General features: G+C 42.6%; 1 protein-coding gene and 1 long non-coding RNA gene across 2 annotated transcripts; both read right to left on the bottom strand.

Moving 5' to 3' along the window:
• Window positions 1-2: 2 nt before the first annotated feature.
• On the bottom strand, window positions 3-15,832 carry LOC124084767 (uncharacterized). Its single transcript, XR_006849227.2, has 3 exons — window positions 15,473-15,832; window positions 6,154-6,910; window positions 3-4,406 (listed from the first exon to the last, which is right to left on the bottom strand). It is a non-coding gene; the product is annotated as an uncharacterized LOC124084767 (long non-coding RNA).
• On the bottom strand, window positions 8,396-9,554 carry LOC124084766 (peptidyl-prolyl cis-trans isomerase-like 1). Its single transcript, XM_046432145.2, has one exon. The coding sequence runs from the start codon at window positions 9,519-9,521 to the stop codon at window positions 9,021-9,023; it is 501 nt and encodes a 166-aa protein (XP_046288101.1). The 5' UTR covers window positions 9,522-9,554; the 3' UTR covers window positions 8,396-9,020.
• Window positions 15,833-17,046: the final 1,214 nt, after the last annotated feature.

Here is a 17,046-nt window from a genome sequence, read left to right as displayed (position 1 = left end):
GAACAAAACGACACCACACCCAGGCAAAGCAGCCCCAAGTTTAAAGTCAATGCTTGTTTTGGTGGGGAGAGAACTCTGCCGTGAGGGAGGATCCAGAGCCACTTCTCATTTGCTTATCATATCACAAGTCTTCAGTGTATTTTTTTGGAATTTTGTGTATAAAATGTTTTGTAATAATTCTTCATTTTTATGCTTTTTATAAAAAGTTTTGAATATAATAAAAAACAGCTAATGTAGAAGTGATAGTCTCCTACCATCTAACTGCCTTAAGTTACATCTGTTAATATTTTGGTGTATTTTTCCAGATAAAGTTCAAGTATTTTGTTACCATCAAGTGTGCAGAAGAGCACTTTGCTCGATTTAGTTGATTTGTCATCGTCATGTTGTAAGCTTGTTCAAGGAGTACAGCCTCCTTTTATTTTTTTTATTTATTTATTTTATTTTTATTTTTTATTAGTTGTTCAAGACAATACAATGATCTTGACATATCATACATTTGATTCAAATAAGATATGAATTCTCATTTTTCCACGTGTACAGATTGCAGGATCACATTGGTTATACATTCACGTGTATACATACAGCAATCCTAATGTCAGTTGTATTCTACTGCCCTCCCTATCCTCCTCTCCCCTCCCCTCCCCTCACATCCCTATTGTCTACCCATTCTACTGTGATACTTATCTCTCTCTCTCTCTCTCTCTTTTTTTCCCTTCCCTTCCCCCTCACACCATTGTATATGTATTTTGTGAACCCAGGAGAGTCTCCTTCCATTTTCTGTGCATTTCCCTTCTCCCTCCTTTTCCCTCCCTCCTCTTTTCCTTACTTCATGGTAATCTTCTTCTCATGCTCTTCCTTCCTACTTTGTTTTGAGTCACCTCCCTTATATCAGAGAACATTTGACATTTGTTTTTTAGGGATTGGTTAACTTCGCTTAGCATAATTTGCTCTAGTGCCATCCATTTCCCTGCAAATGCCATGATTTTGTTATTTTTTACTGCTGAATAATATTCCATTGTGTATAAATGCCACATTTTTTTAATCCATTCATCTGTTGAAGGACATCTGGGTTGGTTCCACAGTCTAGCTATTGTGAATTGTGCTGTACACATGTAGTATGTTCTTTTTAGGTCTTTTGGGTATAGTCCGAGAAGGGGAATAGCTGGGTCAAATGATGGTTCCATTCCTAGCTTTCCAAGGAATCTCCATACTGCTCTCCAAATTGGCTGCACCAGTTTGCAGTCCCACCAGCAATGTACGAGTGTAACTTTTTCTCCACATCCTCGCCAGCACTTGTTATTGTTTGACTTCATAATGGCTGCCATTCTTACTGGAGTGAGATGGTATCTTAGAGTGGTTTTAATTTGCATTTCTCTGATAGCTAGCGATGGTGAGCATTTTTCTGTGTACTTGTTGATTACTTGTATATCTTCATCTGTGAAGTGTCTGTTTAGATCTTTGGCCCATTTGTTGATTGGGTTATTTTGTTGTAGTTGTTGTTTATCTCTAAAAACATTTATTTATTTTTAAAAACTAGCTCCTTTCCCCCACCTCCACTAGGGTTCTTGGAAATTTACAAGCAATAGAAAAACTCTAAAATATTTTAAAACAAAGAGGTATGCAGGTACTGGAACTATACTGAAAACTTCACATATCAAAGGTCTGACCCATAAAGTCTTGAAATGGAATCAAGGCAGCTGGGGTATCCCCCCAGAGACTGTGCCACTGTGGGACTCTGACTCCTCAAGGCCTCTGTGAGTTTCCTCCAGGGAAGTTCAAATTCCTGAGAGGTGTGTGCTGGCCCAACTTAGTCTCCTTCCCCTGTGTGGGCGGGGAGCCAGGGTGCTCCCTCCTGTAACTGACTGCTCAGCTGATGGGGATACACCTCTCGAATCCCCAGTGGCAGGGAACCTAAATGATTGAGAGCCTGAGGCTGCTCTGAAATCCACCTGAGGACAGCACTGAGCCTAGATTCCCTCTCAGGCAGCTCCCAGTCAATAACCGCCCCAGTAGGGGTACGAGGCAAGCCCCTTCTTGGGAAGCTTGAGCAAGACTCCCTGGAATAGACTTCAGAACTGTTCTTTATTCTAAGACTGTTCTACCCCATCTTCCTTCCTGTTTCCCCTCTTCTTTCACCAGACTGAGTCTGATGCTCTCCCAGCCTCTCCTGGCTTCCTCCCCGTTTTCTCTGACAGGCATTTCCCCACATACATTTCTTTACACAAATTAATCCCATCTTGCCATCTGCTTCTTGAAGGACCTGGACTAAGAGCTACATGAAGTAGGTGAAGACTCTTCTCCAAACGACAGGCGCTGGGCAGAAAGGGACCACCTGTATTCCAACACCAGCCTAGTCATGTGCCCTCACAAATCCTTCTGAGGTTTTCCAGAAGCATTCCTGTCCCAGGGCTTATGAGTTTCCACATGTAATTGTAAACACTCCTGTCCCCTCTTCAATGAAAGGTGACCCAAAGTCATGCCATCTTTTGTATCTGAAAGTAAAAACTTAGCTGAGGTCGTAACTCAGTGAATTACGAGGCCGTGGGTTCAATCCCCAGCACAGCACAGGTTAAAAAAAGACTTAGTTCTGAGTTTACGATCTCTCAAGAAGTTCCATTTCACCTCTTATTCCATTGCAGTCCAATCTTGATGATTTGAAGTCCATGGTGAACTTTATCATTGCCCAAACAGCTGCTAATAATGGGGGAATAATAATGTCAGTAGAAATAGAAGTGAAATTTTAACAAAAAAGAAGAAATGAAGGAAACAGAAACTGAGATTAAGATTGGTCACAAGAACACAGCTGGGACTCCTGTTCTCCTGCTGTTGCAGTCCCACTTGGTCAGCACTCTACAGGGATCTGGGCTTGCTAAAGGGCCGAACTCCCCACCCAAGGGCTCTCTGTGGTGTAAGGTGTAAGGTGAGTGGTCTTTGTGCACTTCTGCTAGCAGGAATGGTGTGGAAAGAAGAGCCCCAGGGCCTTCCCAGATTCTCACTGTTCTCTTCAGGCCTGCCACCCAGCCCCCATTTGGATGCTTTGGGCAAATAAAAACAAACAAACAAGTAACAGAAACCCCACCTGAAACTGAATAAAAACCCATGAACAGAAAATCAGAAGGAAGACGGGATTCCAGGCTTTTTGGGTCAGAGCCCCTGTGTGATCCTCTGTGGGTCAGCTTTAGCCGTGCCACCAGGAGCCACACAGTGGAGGACTGGCTGCTGCCTCTCAGATACAGTGCATGCTTTGAATTCATTTGAATCCATCATTTTATGATTTTATCTTAGTGGAATGCACAAATAGGGGAGTCCAAAAGTAAAGTTGGGAGATGGGACAGACAGGAGGATTCTCTCCTGATGACAACTCATGACCACTTGCTTCCTTTCCCCAGGACTCCTGGCTCTGCAGGTCGGAAGTCCTCACTGAACTCTTCTCCCTTCTCAGCCCCACTCCAAGACGCACAAGTTCTTCACCGAAACAGAAGCTGGCACTGCCACCTGCTTGTGTCTGGCTTTTTGTACAACCAGGAAAACAGACAAGAAGGGAGTTAGGGTGTGTTGGGACTGTACTTGAGCATGACCTCTGCAAGGGCAAGAGGAGCTTGCCCCTCACAGAAGCTCTTCCCTCAGCACCCATCCCTGCCTTCTCCCTTGGCATCAGAACCCGAACTTCCACCATGATTCATTTGTTCCCCTCACAACTCGTGAGACACAAGAGATGACAATTCCATTCCCAGCCACAGGAATGGGGTCCTGATTCGTCTCAGTCAAATATGGTGATTCCATCAGCGTTACAGTAGTAATGTCAGAAACTTCAGTCCAAGCCAATTGGCACATGACACCCCCTACAACTACTAGTGGTTTGGACTGGGAAAAGTGACCCCTTTGGTACGGGGAGACAAATGGGACAGGCTGTCATTCTGTGACTGGGACAGAGGTAAGAGAAGAAACATGGTGTCCAGCAAGCCACTAGCAGTCAATTTGTGATCACAAGGGAAGGTAGTCTTCTTTGCAGTTTTCTTTGCAGCATTACTTTAATATTTAATCAGGGTTATCAGATCCTTCCTCCTAGGTTTAACCAATGCATTTCCAAATTATTTTAAAAGCACACTGCACAAAGCACAATTCTACTTTTCCAAATTACTAAAAAAAGAAAAAAAAAAAGAAAGAAATTTCTTTGTTACATAACATTTCAACTGTTGATCAAACACCCCACCTGCAACGTAACAGATCTCTTGCAATTTCATAACACTTCTCTTTCTGTAAGCAGTCAAGTTTCAGCCATCATAAAACAATTTTTATCCAATTTAGGATCTTTAAAAGTCTTTTGATCATTCTTTCCAATTTGGAAGTTCCACTGTGTTTTATGGTCCCAAATGACACCCCCTTGCTTCTTTCTTGATCATTTCCTATTGCAAAAGAGAATCCACAGATAATGATGCTGGCAGACAGGACAGGTGGAGAAGGCAAATTCAGATGCAGAATAGGCCTGTCATGGTGAAGGAAAGATCATTCTCCTTTCCCAGCAGAAAGGAGTTCAAAGTCCCTGGCTTACTATCAGATGGCTGGTCATCTCAAGATTGGGGATTAAGTGTGAATCATGGTGGTCAGCAAATCAGGAAAATTATGCACTCAGCAGTGGCAGCTTTGGTGATGGAAAGTCCATATTTCTGAGCTTTCATATATCTTGAAGCTCTGCCACTAAAATTAATACATCCACAAGCATGTGGGATTGGCAAGGGAAAAGGGAGACTAATATAACCCTCAGGTTGTCTTGCCTCCTTAATTAAAAACCTCCTCTGCAATATGATATAAATAATCTTGACCTTGTTGGAGACATAGTGAGGGATATGGCATCAAGCCAGAATCTCCCTCATTCTAAGTCTTGGTATTCCTTGCTCTACATCAGCGTTTGCATATGAGGTGGCCCCCAAAAGCTCCTGTTAATGCAGTGAACAGTCAAAGGTAAAGTGAGAGCTGTTACCTAATTAGTCCCTCCTAGTTTGAACAGACTGACTGGTGGTAGCTGAAGGCAGGTGTGGCACGACTGGAGAAGGTGGGTCACAAGGGCACGCATCTTCCTATGAGGATGCATCTTCCCTGGGGTTCCTTCCTCCTTGTCTCTCTCGGCTTCCTGACCCCATAGTGAGTTGAGCAGCTTTTCTCCACTGGGCCTTTCGACCATGATATGCTGCCTCACGTTGGGCCCAGAGCAAAGGAGTCAGCCTTCCATGGACTAAGACCCCTGAAATGGTGAGCCCCAAATAAACTTGCCCTCCTCTAAGTTGTTTTTCTTGGCTATTTTGGTCACAGTGAAGTAAAAGCTGATTGAAACAGTCTATAGTCATTCTGGGTCGAGGATTTCTTTTGTTGGGAGTTGGGGGTGTTCTGCTCCTTGTGGAATATTTAACAGCACCTCTATCCAGTAGAAGTCTGTAGCACCCTCCAAATTCTTACAGTAAAAAATGTCTATAGACACTGCGCAGTTGTCTGAGAACCTTTGCTCTACATCATGCCAGGGGTTTCTTATCTATTTGTATGGTGCAACATGAGTACCATTGGGTCCAAGTTTGCAATAGTTAATCCACAAAATTGTTAGAAATGTAACCAACTATCAGAGCTAGCAGATTGTGCTGATTATACTGATAGCAGTACATGTATTTAGCCAGAGTCAAAATTATGATCCTCTTGGTCAAACACCTTCAAGATGCAAATCCCACAAACAGTCTCCCAAGATTTGAGAAATAAAGCAGTGAATTCTTGCAGCCTCTTCCTTCCTATTCCTATTATGCAATTTTGCACAGTCCCTAAGCCAGTGCTCTATTGCAACTCAAGCTGGATTAGACGGCAGCACCTACTGCTGTTGCCGTTACTGAACTTCTCATTGTGCAAGTGCCAATGATTGAATTCTCCCATAACCCCAGATCATGCTGAGATACCAAGAAGTTAAGCAAAAGCCTAATCAATTTTTCCTAGTTTGAACAGACTGACTGGTGGTAGCTGTAGGCAGGTGTGGCACCCTTAAAAATTTTTAAACTGTTTCATATCTGATCAAGTTATGATTATAAGAACTTCATTTTTAATTTGTAATAAAAATTTACAACCTAATTTAAGAAAAAGTCAACAAACTGCAAGCAACTACAAGTCATTACTTACTGGAGGAGAGGAGGAGTTGCCCCAAATTACACAGCCCGTTGGTTTTGAATGCATGAGTCAGGGACCATTTCCTTTCACTAGCAAGGAAGGCGGAGTTTCGGTTAGTTCTTGGACTAACTTGAGAGCTGAAGCGTCCTAACCTACACTGAAGGGAAGTACTCGATCTGAGAGAGGAATTCAGTTGGAAAGTCTGTGGCATAAGAAGACTGAAGACAGAAGAGTCCTGGTGTAGGGAGATGGCACTGTGGCCGCAGTGACTGCCCAGGAGCTCTGGATGGGGCCAAGGGAGTCAGCAGTTATGTCTCACTCTTGCCAGGGATGTTGTGAAGGTATGCACAGATTGATACATCTGAAAGCACTGGAGTCTAATCAACCCACTTCAGCTGTTTACTCCTGGAATTATTCCCATTCTCCTTCCATGTTGGCTGGTCCCTCCCACTCTAATCTTTCTACTCCTCTGGTCCTTCAAATCCCAGCTCAAGTGCACCTTTACCCTGAGGTGCAGCCGGCCTCATGGCCACAGGCCAGGCAATCTCACCTTTGTAGTCCAATGCAAACCTGGTGGATCATATTCACCTACCACTCGTGGAGAGCTGCTCTGCACGGTTGTTTTGTATGTGTTCTATACCATGTGACAGCTCCCTGGTGACTTATCATGGCTCCCACTCACAGTTGCCATAATGATAACCATTGATATTGCTTTAATTTTCCATTTGATCCAATAGGAATCTCAGATGACCATTCTAGAATTGATGCCCTGTATGGAAAAATAAAAGTACAAACACTAGATACTTTGACTTAGCTCTTATTAAATTTGAAGCCATGGGCAAAAAAACCACATTAGGATAGTATTGCCTTGAGGGATGCAATCAATGAAGTAAGCATTTTTTAAAAATGCAACACCAATGCCTAGTACAGTGGTGCATGCCTCTAATCCAGCGACTCAGGAGGCTGAGGCAAGAGGATCACAAGGTCAAGAGGATCACAAAGTCAAAGCCAGCCTCAGAACTTAGTGAGATCCTGTTGCATAAATAAATAAATAAATAAATAAATAAATAAATAAATAAATAAATAAATAAATAAAAAAAACTGGGATGTGCTCAGCAGCCCCTGGGTTCAATCCCCTGTACCAAATGAAAATTTAAAAAAAAACTAAAAATGCAACACTGAACCTGCCATCACCCACAGACAGAAAAAAGAGAGATGCTGGAAAATATTTACTTATGAGTTACCATGACAACACCAAGAGAAAAGGACATTTGCCAAATGGGTAAACTTCAGAAAGCATTCTGAGTCTTAGCACCACAAAGTTGAGGTTTTTATAAAAAATATTTTTCTTAGTTGTAGATGGACACAATACTTTTGTTTTGCTTATTTATGTTTATGTGGTGCTGAGGATCGAACCCAGTGCCTCACACAGGCAAGGCAAGCATTCTACCACTGAGCTACAACCACAGCCCCTGAGTTTTTTTTTTTTATTATTTATTTTTTAGTTGTAGTTGGACACAATACCTTTATTTTATTTATTTATTTTCATGTGGTGCTGAGGATCAAACCCAGGGTCTCACACATGCTAGTCAAGGGCTCTACAGTTGAGCCACAACCCCAGCCCAAGTTTTTGTTTTTATGAAAGGTAAAACATGGTCTTTTAAGAATCTGGTTTTTTGAGTGCCAAAATGTTTTGCCCTGTCCTATAGAATTTAACCCGTAACTGGGCCTAAGATTACAAGTTTGTTTTAAGAGACTGTTTTAGTCAGCTTTTTCGCTGCTGTGATCAAAAGACTTGACAAGAACAATTTGAGAGGAGGAAAAGTTTATCTGGGGACTCACAGTTTCAGAGGTCTCAGTCCATAGATAGCCTGCTATAAGGATGGCCTTAGGCCTTAGTCTAAGCAACTCCATTTTAAAACTCCATCTTTTTTTTTTAACCACCAATAGCATTTTATTTGGAAATTTCTATGTATTACATAGGTATTTACTTCCTCTCATCCCTACTCCTACCCCAAACCTCATAAAGATTTAAAAAAAAAAAAGTACAAAAATCTCTCATCGGATTTCTCTAAAGTCTTAGGTTAAAAAACATAAGCGGTGCTTTTCCTTGAGGGTGCTGCTCTGAGGAAAATGTGGTCCGTCCTGTGCTCACTACAGACTTCTTCTCCTTCTGGGGAAAAAATGGTCAATGCCTCAGCTTCCTTCCAATAAATTGCTTTCTCAATTATTAAACATTATCATTCCTCACTTGGCACCTTCTTAGAAATTTGATTGTTGGATGCATTTTTCATTTGGCAAAAATTCAATGTGGCTTTGCGTGGGATGTTTAAGCATAAGAAACAGCAGTGTTGATGTTCTGGTTTTGAGAGGGAAAACAGAGAGACGCATATGTTCCCTGGAAGAACAAATGTAGGAGACGAAGATGGGGTGTGCAGGGTTAACAGGGCTGATAGACACTACTCGGTTTGAATTCTGTGGCTGTCAGCTACCAGAGACTGTAGTGTAGGCCAGAATATAAATCTCTTCAAGAACAAGTTTGTTTAGGCTCTGTGAGATGACACAGCCTGCTTCATTTTGTTCCAAGTGTATCAGAGCAGACATGCACAGCAAGGAGAAGTATGGGTCATCCACAGGGGGCAGAAACCTGTAAATAAACATATGGAGGCATTTCTGCGAATGCCCCGTCAGTCCAGGCACTAGGTGAAGAAAAGAGAAGCATTCTATTAAAGTACACTTCGATCCTAACTCACCCAAGGCCCCTGGCTTCTTAGAGCCAATATATTCAAGGCCAAAATTAAGCTGAGTTACATGTCACTTGGAAGCTGGTTTGATGGGGCCACTGCAGAAGACTTGGCTTTGCCTGCGAGGTAGCGAGTCTACCCAGAAGGGTATGCCTTGATGATCTTCACGTCGTCCACAGGGCGGTCCTGGGAGTTTGTTTCCACCATTCCCACTAGATTTACCATTCCTATGCCCTGGCACACTCGGCCAAAAATGGTGTGTTTGCCATCAAGCCACTGGGTGGGGGCAAGAGTCACAAAGAACTGGCTGCCATTGGTGTCTGGCCCTGCATTGGCCATTGCAAGAATTCCAGCCCCAGTGAACTTCAAGTCTGGATGAAGTTCATCTTCAAACTGTTTGCCATAGATAGATGCACCACCTCGACCTGTCCCCGTTGGGTCACCGCCCTGGATCATGAAATCTTTGATGATTCTGTGGAATTTGGTGCCATTGTAGTAACCCCGACGAGCCAACTCAGCAAAGTTCTTACAGGTCTTCGGAGCGTGCTTCCAGTACAGCTCCAGGACAATGATTCCCATGCTGGTCTCCAAGTAAACGTTGGGCGGCTGCCAGGAGTCTGGGGGAATGGCCGCCATAACGAAGCCGGCGGACTCCTCCTCTCTTAAAACTCCATCTTAAAATAAACCTGAAGTCTCACCAGGCAAGCCACCGAGCCCTCAGATACGTCATCAGGCATAGCCTGATAAAAGCAAGTCGCTTTCCACAATCTTGGTAAGATTTAGGGTGAAGTCACATGTCATTTATTATAACCCTGATAAGAGTCAGAAGTGTGATATCAGGGCGGAAATCCAGACCATATGTTATCTCTGAGAATGAAAAATGTCACTAAGAAACCTGGTAACAGCTGATAGGGACTCAAGGGTGAGCAGAAAGCTCCCAAAATTTACTATAAATGTTGGAGCAAATGAACAGACTTTCAACCAACCCACACTGATGCACACAAGCCTGAGAGCCTGATGAGGACCTTGACTGACATTCCAACTCTTCTCCTCTTCCTGATCCTCTGCATTGTCCTCACCGCCCTCAAACTCTACAGCAGTCTATTGACTCTGGTGAGAAAAGCACTTCTCCTGACGACCATCTCCCTAGCCAACTATCAGCTCCACCCCAGGAGAAGCCTCTATGGGTTCCTGACTTGATCACCGTGGTCTGAGTAAGTGGACTTAAGATCTAAGACTTAAGACTTTGAAATCTAGCACTTAAGCTTAGCACACAGAGACAATGTCCTTAATAGGCCTGTCATGATTAAGTGTGTTTGCAATGCTTAGAGTTAACTTAGAATTGTTTGCTTTAAATTGATTGTGTCTATTGCAGTGCCCAGCATTAAGAATTATCATTCCTTGATTAAGAACCTGTAGAGTGAAATTGTATAAAGTGATTCTTTAAAATATTTATTTTTTAGTTGTAGTGGACACAATACCTTTATTTTATTTATTTTTTCTTATGTGGTGCTGAGGATTGAACTCAGGGCCTTGCATGTGCTAGGTGAGCACTTTACCACTGAGCCACAACCCATCCCTGTATTAAGTGATTTGAGTGAATAAAACATTGAAAAGGGCAGAAATGCATGGACATTCTTTATCTCTCCCCTTGAATGCTGATGTTGCACTTTTGCCCATCACAACACCCGCTCCATTCCTCGAGGCTGCAGGTGAAGAAAAACATGGCATGTGAGCGTGGTGGAGGGAAGCGGCTCAGAACATTGCACCAGGAAGCAGAGAGACAGAGCTGTCCTCACCATGACAAAGTATAAACCCTGACAGCACACTCCCAGTTCCTTTAGCCACATGCCACCAGCCTACGGTTACCACCCAGTTAACCCTTATCAGGGGATCAATGCTGATCAAGTTCATTTCATCTCTAAGCTTTCTTGCATTTTCTCACACATGAGCTTACGGGGGATACTTCCTACATAAACCATAACAGATACTGTATTTATTATAGGGAGATATGATTTAAAATTTGTTTGTTGTAGAAATTTGACGTAGTTACCTAAGCTCTAATATCTACACCATCAATGTGATGATCACCTCACCATCGATGACCTTAAAGCCTTGCTCTCTAACTTCACCAGTGTCTGCATGGCCAAAACTCCCTTTATTAGCAGAAAGCACCTTGTCTTTACAGTCTTTCTCCTTCCTGTTTCAGAAAAACACATCTATGATTTTAAAAGACTTATTGCTAAGTAAAATGAGAATCCTGTTTCTGCAATATCCCGAAGATTTCTTTTAGATGGTTTAAATATGACTCTGGAAAAGGCAGCAAGAGGGAAGGTGGGCTTTCATTAACAAAGGATGTTACCGCTTCCTCCAAAAAGGTCACCAAAATAATGCTGTGGTGAACTCTGCAGGGCAAGAAACTGAATGAGGGGGTGATTCCATCTCCTTTGGGTCTCTGTCCAGGAGAGGAATTTCTGTGTCTGTTGACAGATGAATGGATAGAGAAACCATGGTACATATACATGGAGGAATACATCCAGTCCTAAATAAGAATGCGTCATTGCCATTTGCCACACATGGGTGAGCCTGGAATGTAGGGTCTTTATTTTATTTTGAGGCAGGGGACTTACTAAGTTGCCTAGGCTAGCCTCAAACTTCCTACCTCAGCCTCTTGAGTACCTGGGATTATAGACACATACCACCATACCTAATTATTTAATTTTAAAAAAAATACTTAAAATATTTTAAAAACAATTTTTAGTCTTTTTTTGAAAACTATGCAGAAGGTGAAGTATCTTAATGTAATACAGATTATTCCCATTAAATATGAACGCTCTGCAATGCTTGGTGATAAAAATAGCCTCCTGAAATATAAGGGAGGACCAGGGGGCAGAAAGCTGATTTCAAGGTATTCACAAATTGCTAGTTCTGGTCCAAGGAGAGCCCTCCTGGAGTTCTGGTCAGTGAGACTCCCCCACCTGGTACACCCGGCCCCTCCAACTCCAGGCACCTCGTCAATAGGGACCCACTTGTAGTTGTCATTCATTCAGTATTTTGTGCATGCCAGGCAGTGTTGTTAGTGCTTTATGTGCACCAACAACTAGTTCTTCTGGCAACCCTCAAAGTTCTTGGAGAAGTTGGGTCTCCTGCCCAGGTCGCATCCAGAAAGTGGTAGACTTGGGATTCATACCAGAGAGTCTGGCTCCAGGTGCTGTTCCTTTACTTTTGTGCAAAACTACCTCAATTATTATGCCTTGTACTGGTTATTATCTTTCTTCTAAGAAAGACATTAGTGAAGAAGGCACAGAAAGTACTTGGTTCCAAAATACTAATGACTCATCGATATATTAACATTGATTTGGAACAAATGCTTCTGCTTTCTGTTTTCTCTTCAGATTGTAGCAAACAGCAAAGTGCTTTCTTTGAAATATATCCATCTTGTCTTTGTCTTTATTGTATTGTTGTTTAAGTTGGCTTATTCAAACAGGAAAACAAAGATGTCTAATTTCAGAAATAAATCAAAAACAAACCACCTGATGCTGCAAGACTCGCTCTTTCTCTGCCCTCCAGGCCTCTCTCACCATCTCTCCACTGCCATCTCTCATTGCAGACCAGACTTTTCTGCTTCCAGACTACGTGGCAGGGCGTGGACACCCTCAGCTCCCAGGCTTCTTCCATCTAGGACCTAAGTCACCTCATCTGTAAGGGGAATGTGTTGGCGACTTTGACTGGCTGGGCTTGGGGCAGGTGTTAACTCTGGGACAAATACCTGGGATGGGGGAAGGCTGGATGGCACCAAAGTGGCTGTGCCTTCAGCAAACCTTTAAGTGTGAACAGGGGGCAGTGGTTGGGGATGGCAGTGGAGAAGGATAGACAGAGAGCCAGTAAAGATTCTGCCGTGTGATGTTTCACTGAAACTCAAATGAGAAATAAGTTTTGGATCCCTTCTCCTCCGGAACCCATTAAGTCAGGTTTAGCTTTGTGAGCTCATGGAACAAAGAACAGTTATTTTTATAGCAGGATCAGCAGTTATTTGCAAGCCTGAGGGCACTCGCTGGCATTATTGCCCATAAAAAAGCAAAAAAAGGACAGTGAGAGACGGGAATGAGCTTTATTAGGCAGATGTTGGTCTTGTCCTTCTGGATCCACTGCTCCCAGGGTCTTTCCTGATGCAGGGTATATGTTAGAGGCTATTCTCACATTTTAGAAGGCACAATATTCATCGTATTACGTGTTGTTGATGTAGAAGTTAGTGACACAAGGGGAAAGACACAAATGCCAGAGATGAGAGTCCCCTCTGGGGCTAATGTCTCCATCTCAGCACCTTTCTCACATTTTAAAAAAATAGTTATTTTTCAGTTGTAGTTGGACACAATAACTTTTATTTATTTATTTATCTTTATGTGGTGCTGAGGATCGAACGCTGGACCTCACACGTGCTAGGCGAGCGCTCTACTGCTGAGCCACAACCCCAGCCCCTGCTTTTCTTATTTTTATCAGAATTAGAAAAATAAAAACAAGAAGGCAAGTTTTTCAAAGGCTAAGATGATGCAAATAATGTTATATATTAATTTTAGACCTGTAGTAGCCTCTTTAGTGTTTCCTTGTAATAATTTGACATCTCTTTTGATCATTCATCATAAGTCTTTCTAATATCTTCCAACAGGTATATATGAATTTCATAAAGTGTTTGTTATTTACTGTGATCCAGAAGCATTAATGTCACAAATAAACAGAAGCAAAAAAAAAGCATTAGCTTTGCAGTTCAGTTGACCACAGTCCTGGGTTCAAGCAGGTGCTATACTGTTGTATCCTGAATTTGGGCAGGGGGTCGCCGGGTGAGAATCTACTTCAAAGTCATGTAGACCCACAAAGGCATTCACACCCAGGATGCAGCTCACCATGACCACTGCTGCATCCTGAGTAGGGTACAATTTATGGGGTACAAAGTACAGAAAGACAATTTTTATAAGAAAACAGCTTTCATTTCAGTTTCTCAGAAATAGCTCTTGTAACAGTTTTCTATAGAAGGCAGAAAAATGGAGTCTTAGGCCTGTCTATGACAGTTTTTGCTTCATAATTATCTTATCTCACTTATCAAAATCTTATATCTATAATCTATATTTTTTACTAATCTATAACCTATAATTTACACTCTTATTGATTGTATTTATCAATTCACACCACAACAATTTAGCCTCACTGAAGAAGCACAAACATTGGAATTCCTGGACAAAGGCTTGCTGACTGGAAAATTCCAGTCCTGCCTAGAGCCCACAAGTCCCACTTGTTGGGTGTGTGGGAGTCTCCTCACTGAAGTTGAGTTTCCCTCTCCCCAAGAATATCACGTAATCCCTTACCTCTCCCTCTCCTCTCCAAAGGGCGCCAAATTCAAAAGTTTTCTCTACCAATTGCCACAGGACACAGTGTCCTCTTGCCATTCCTTAGTCACCCTGTCAATCAGCACCTGCCACATCACCTATGCAACCCTTCTTAAGCCAAAGTTTGCAAGCTCACACTTTCTGCCCTCCTCCTTTTCTTTCTCTCCTCTCTCTGCTCTCTTTCTCTCTGCCCTCTTTCTCTCCTCTCTTTGCTCTCTGCCTCTCTTTTTCTTCCCCTTTGGGCAGCCCCCCAATAAAATCTCTTGGTTGAATCTCCATCTCTGGTGAGTCACTTGCCTTTCACCACTTATTAATGTTTTAATTTCTATGATTGGCTAGCTTACATGATGATAAGCAAATGACTGAGCTGTGGTTTTTGTCCTTATATTCTCTTTGGATAGACCAGGAAGCGGCTGTCCTCCCACAGAGCTTCAGTCTCTGCAATGGGTGATGATCCCTGGCCAGGCAAATAAAGCTCTCTTTTGATTTGAAATTTGGACTTAGAGTGCTTTCTGAGGCATCTCCCCATAACAAAATTATGGAACACCATTCAGCAGACCAATATGGTCATTTTGGAAATCTAAGAAGGATAATAGAGAAAGGAACAGATTTTCTATGAACAAATAATAGCTGAAAACTCTCCAAATCTGATGAGACATAAATCTATACATCCAAGAAGCGTAGTAAACTTTAAGAAGAAAGGAGATCCACACTGAGACACATCATATTCAAATTGTCATCTGAGAATTATATTGCCAGAAAAAACTTTTCAAAAAATGAGGGAGAAATTAAGACATTTCCACATTTTAAAATCGGATTTTATTACTAGACTTGCCCTATAGTAAGTGTTGAAGGGAGTCCTCCAGTTTGAAATGAAAGTATGCTAGACAGTAACTTGAAGATCTCTGATAAAGGTAAATACATGGTCAGATATAAAAACCAGAATTTCTGTTTTTCAATTTCTAAAGGGTTTTAAAGATAAATGCAGGACTGAGTTTATAACTCAGTGGTAAAGCACTTGCCTAGCATGAGCAAGGTCCTGGTTTGATCCCCAACAAAGAAAAGCAGAAAAGAAAGAAAATCATAAAATGGAAAGAAAGAAAATCATAAAAAGAGGAGGAGGAAGAAACACAAACGCCAGTTTTTTCTGTTCCCTGAATTTGAGGGCCTGCACAGCCTCCCATAAGAGCCAAATTTACCACGTACCTGGTAAGTGGAGATTATACAATCCTCAACACCAGAGAAGGTGCCAGGCTGGCTTGAGCTGCAACCTTCCAGAGCTCAGCCTGGCCAGAGAGCATGCCCTTATGTGCCACATGGTCCTAGGTCCTCCCTCCAAAGTCTGGGCCTCAAGCCAAGTTTTGCTTCTAGAAAAGCCCAAGGAAACAAGACTTCTGGAGGGCCTCCCTGTGTGGATTCTCCAAGTTCTCTACCTCAAATTAGAGTCCTGGGAACTTGCTCACCCTAGCACTTGGCTCAGACTTTCCAAAATAGGAGGCAGAAATACTTCTCTCTTTCTGCCTAGCCACACACCAATTGGCAGTTTTTAGAAGTTCATCAGCAACTTCTAAATGTAGCTTCTGCAGCGTTTTCACCAAAAGCCAATTAAGAGCTTTTATTTGACCATAATTTCAACACTCATAAGCAATCAAAAAATTTTGTAATAGTACTGGGGATTGAACCCAGGGGCACTTTACCACTGAGCTATATTTCCAGACCTTTTTTATTTCTGTTTTTATTTTGCAACAGGATCTTGCTAAGTTGCTGAGGTTGGCCTTGAATTTACAACCCTCCTGCCTCAGCCTTTGGAGGAGCTGGGATTACAGATGTGCGCCACCGTGCCTGGCCTAAACAGTTAAAATTTAAGAATAAACAACAAGCCAATGTATGTGAATCCTTGGACAGCCGCCCAGAATGGGAACAAGGCTGGAGTTCCCCAACCTGTGATCCATGATGGACTCTGGACCTTTGGCAGTTTCCACAGTTGCACATACAAACATGTCGCATTCCGATAGAGAACATCCTGAAAGAGTAAATCTGTCAACATTAAAACATGGACATGACTGGGAACCAGAAAGCTAAAACACTGACTGCCTACAATTGTGCTTGGAATTCCACAAGGACCTCTCTGAGCAGCTGCTGCTCTCACCAGTGACGCCTGTGGGCCTGCTTTGCTGTCCCCATCTGTTCCTGGGGGTACCCGGTGACTAAGGCACCCTGTCTTGCGATACCTCCCTCCTGAGTAGCCCCTACTTGTACAAATCTGCATCAGACACAGCAGCCAACTCAGATCTGACCTCCGTTTCCCTAGAGATCTTGGTTCTTCTCTTTATCACTGGCCGCCAACCCAGCAGGAGCCCAGCAGTGGCAAGACACATCTTACCCTCACATCAAGCAGCAGCCTGTGGTCCCTGTGGAATGTCCCTGTCCCTGTGCTGAGTCAATAAATCAATTTTAGTTTGGTTTTTGTCTTCTGCAGGGCTATAGATTGATCGCAGGTGCAGAGGCAGAGGCTCAGCAGAGAAGAAACCTCCCTGGGGCTGGGTTTCTGCTGTCTTCACTGTTGGGCTCAGGTTCTCATAGGACAACTCTGTTTTAATGAACTCCTGACACCAGAGCCAATCAATAGGAGGCACGAATGCACTAATCAAGTAGCTAATTATCTTTTTTTTTTTTGAGGGGTAGGTATTGGAGATTGAACCCAGGGACTCTTTGACACTGAGTTATATCTTCAATTCTTTTTATTTTTTATTTTGAGACAGGATCTCACTAAGTTGCTG

The sequence above is a fragment of the Marmota monax genome, unplaced genomic scaffold (assembly GCF_021218885.2).
Source record: "Marmota monax isolate L192 unplaced genomic scaffold, Marmota_monax_Labrador192_F-V1.1 WCK01_AAM20220418_F8-fsc00071, whole genome shotgun sequence".
Lineage (NCBI taxonomy): Eukaryota > Metazoa > Chordata > Mammalia > Rodentia > Sciuridae > Marmota > Marmota monax.
This window is presented reverse-complemented; position numbering and strand designations above follow the sequence as displayed.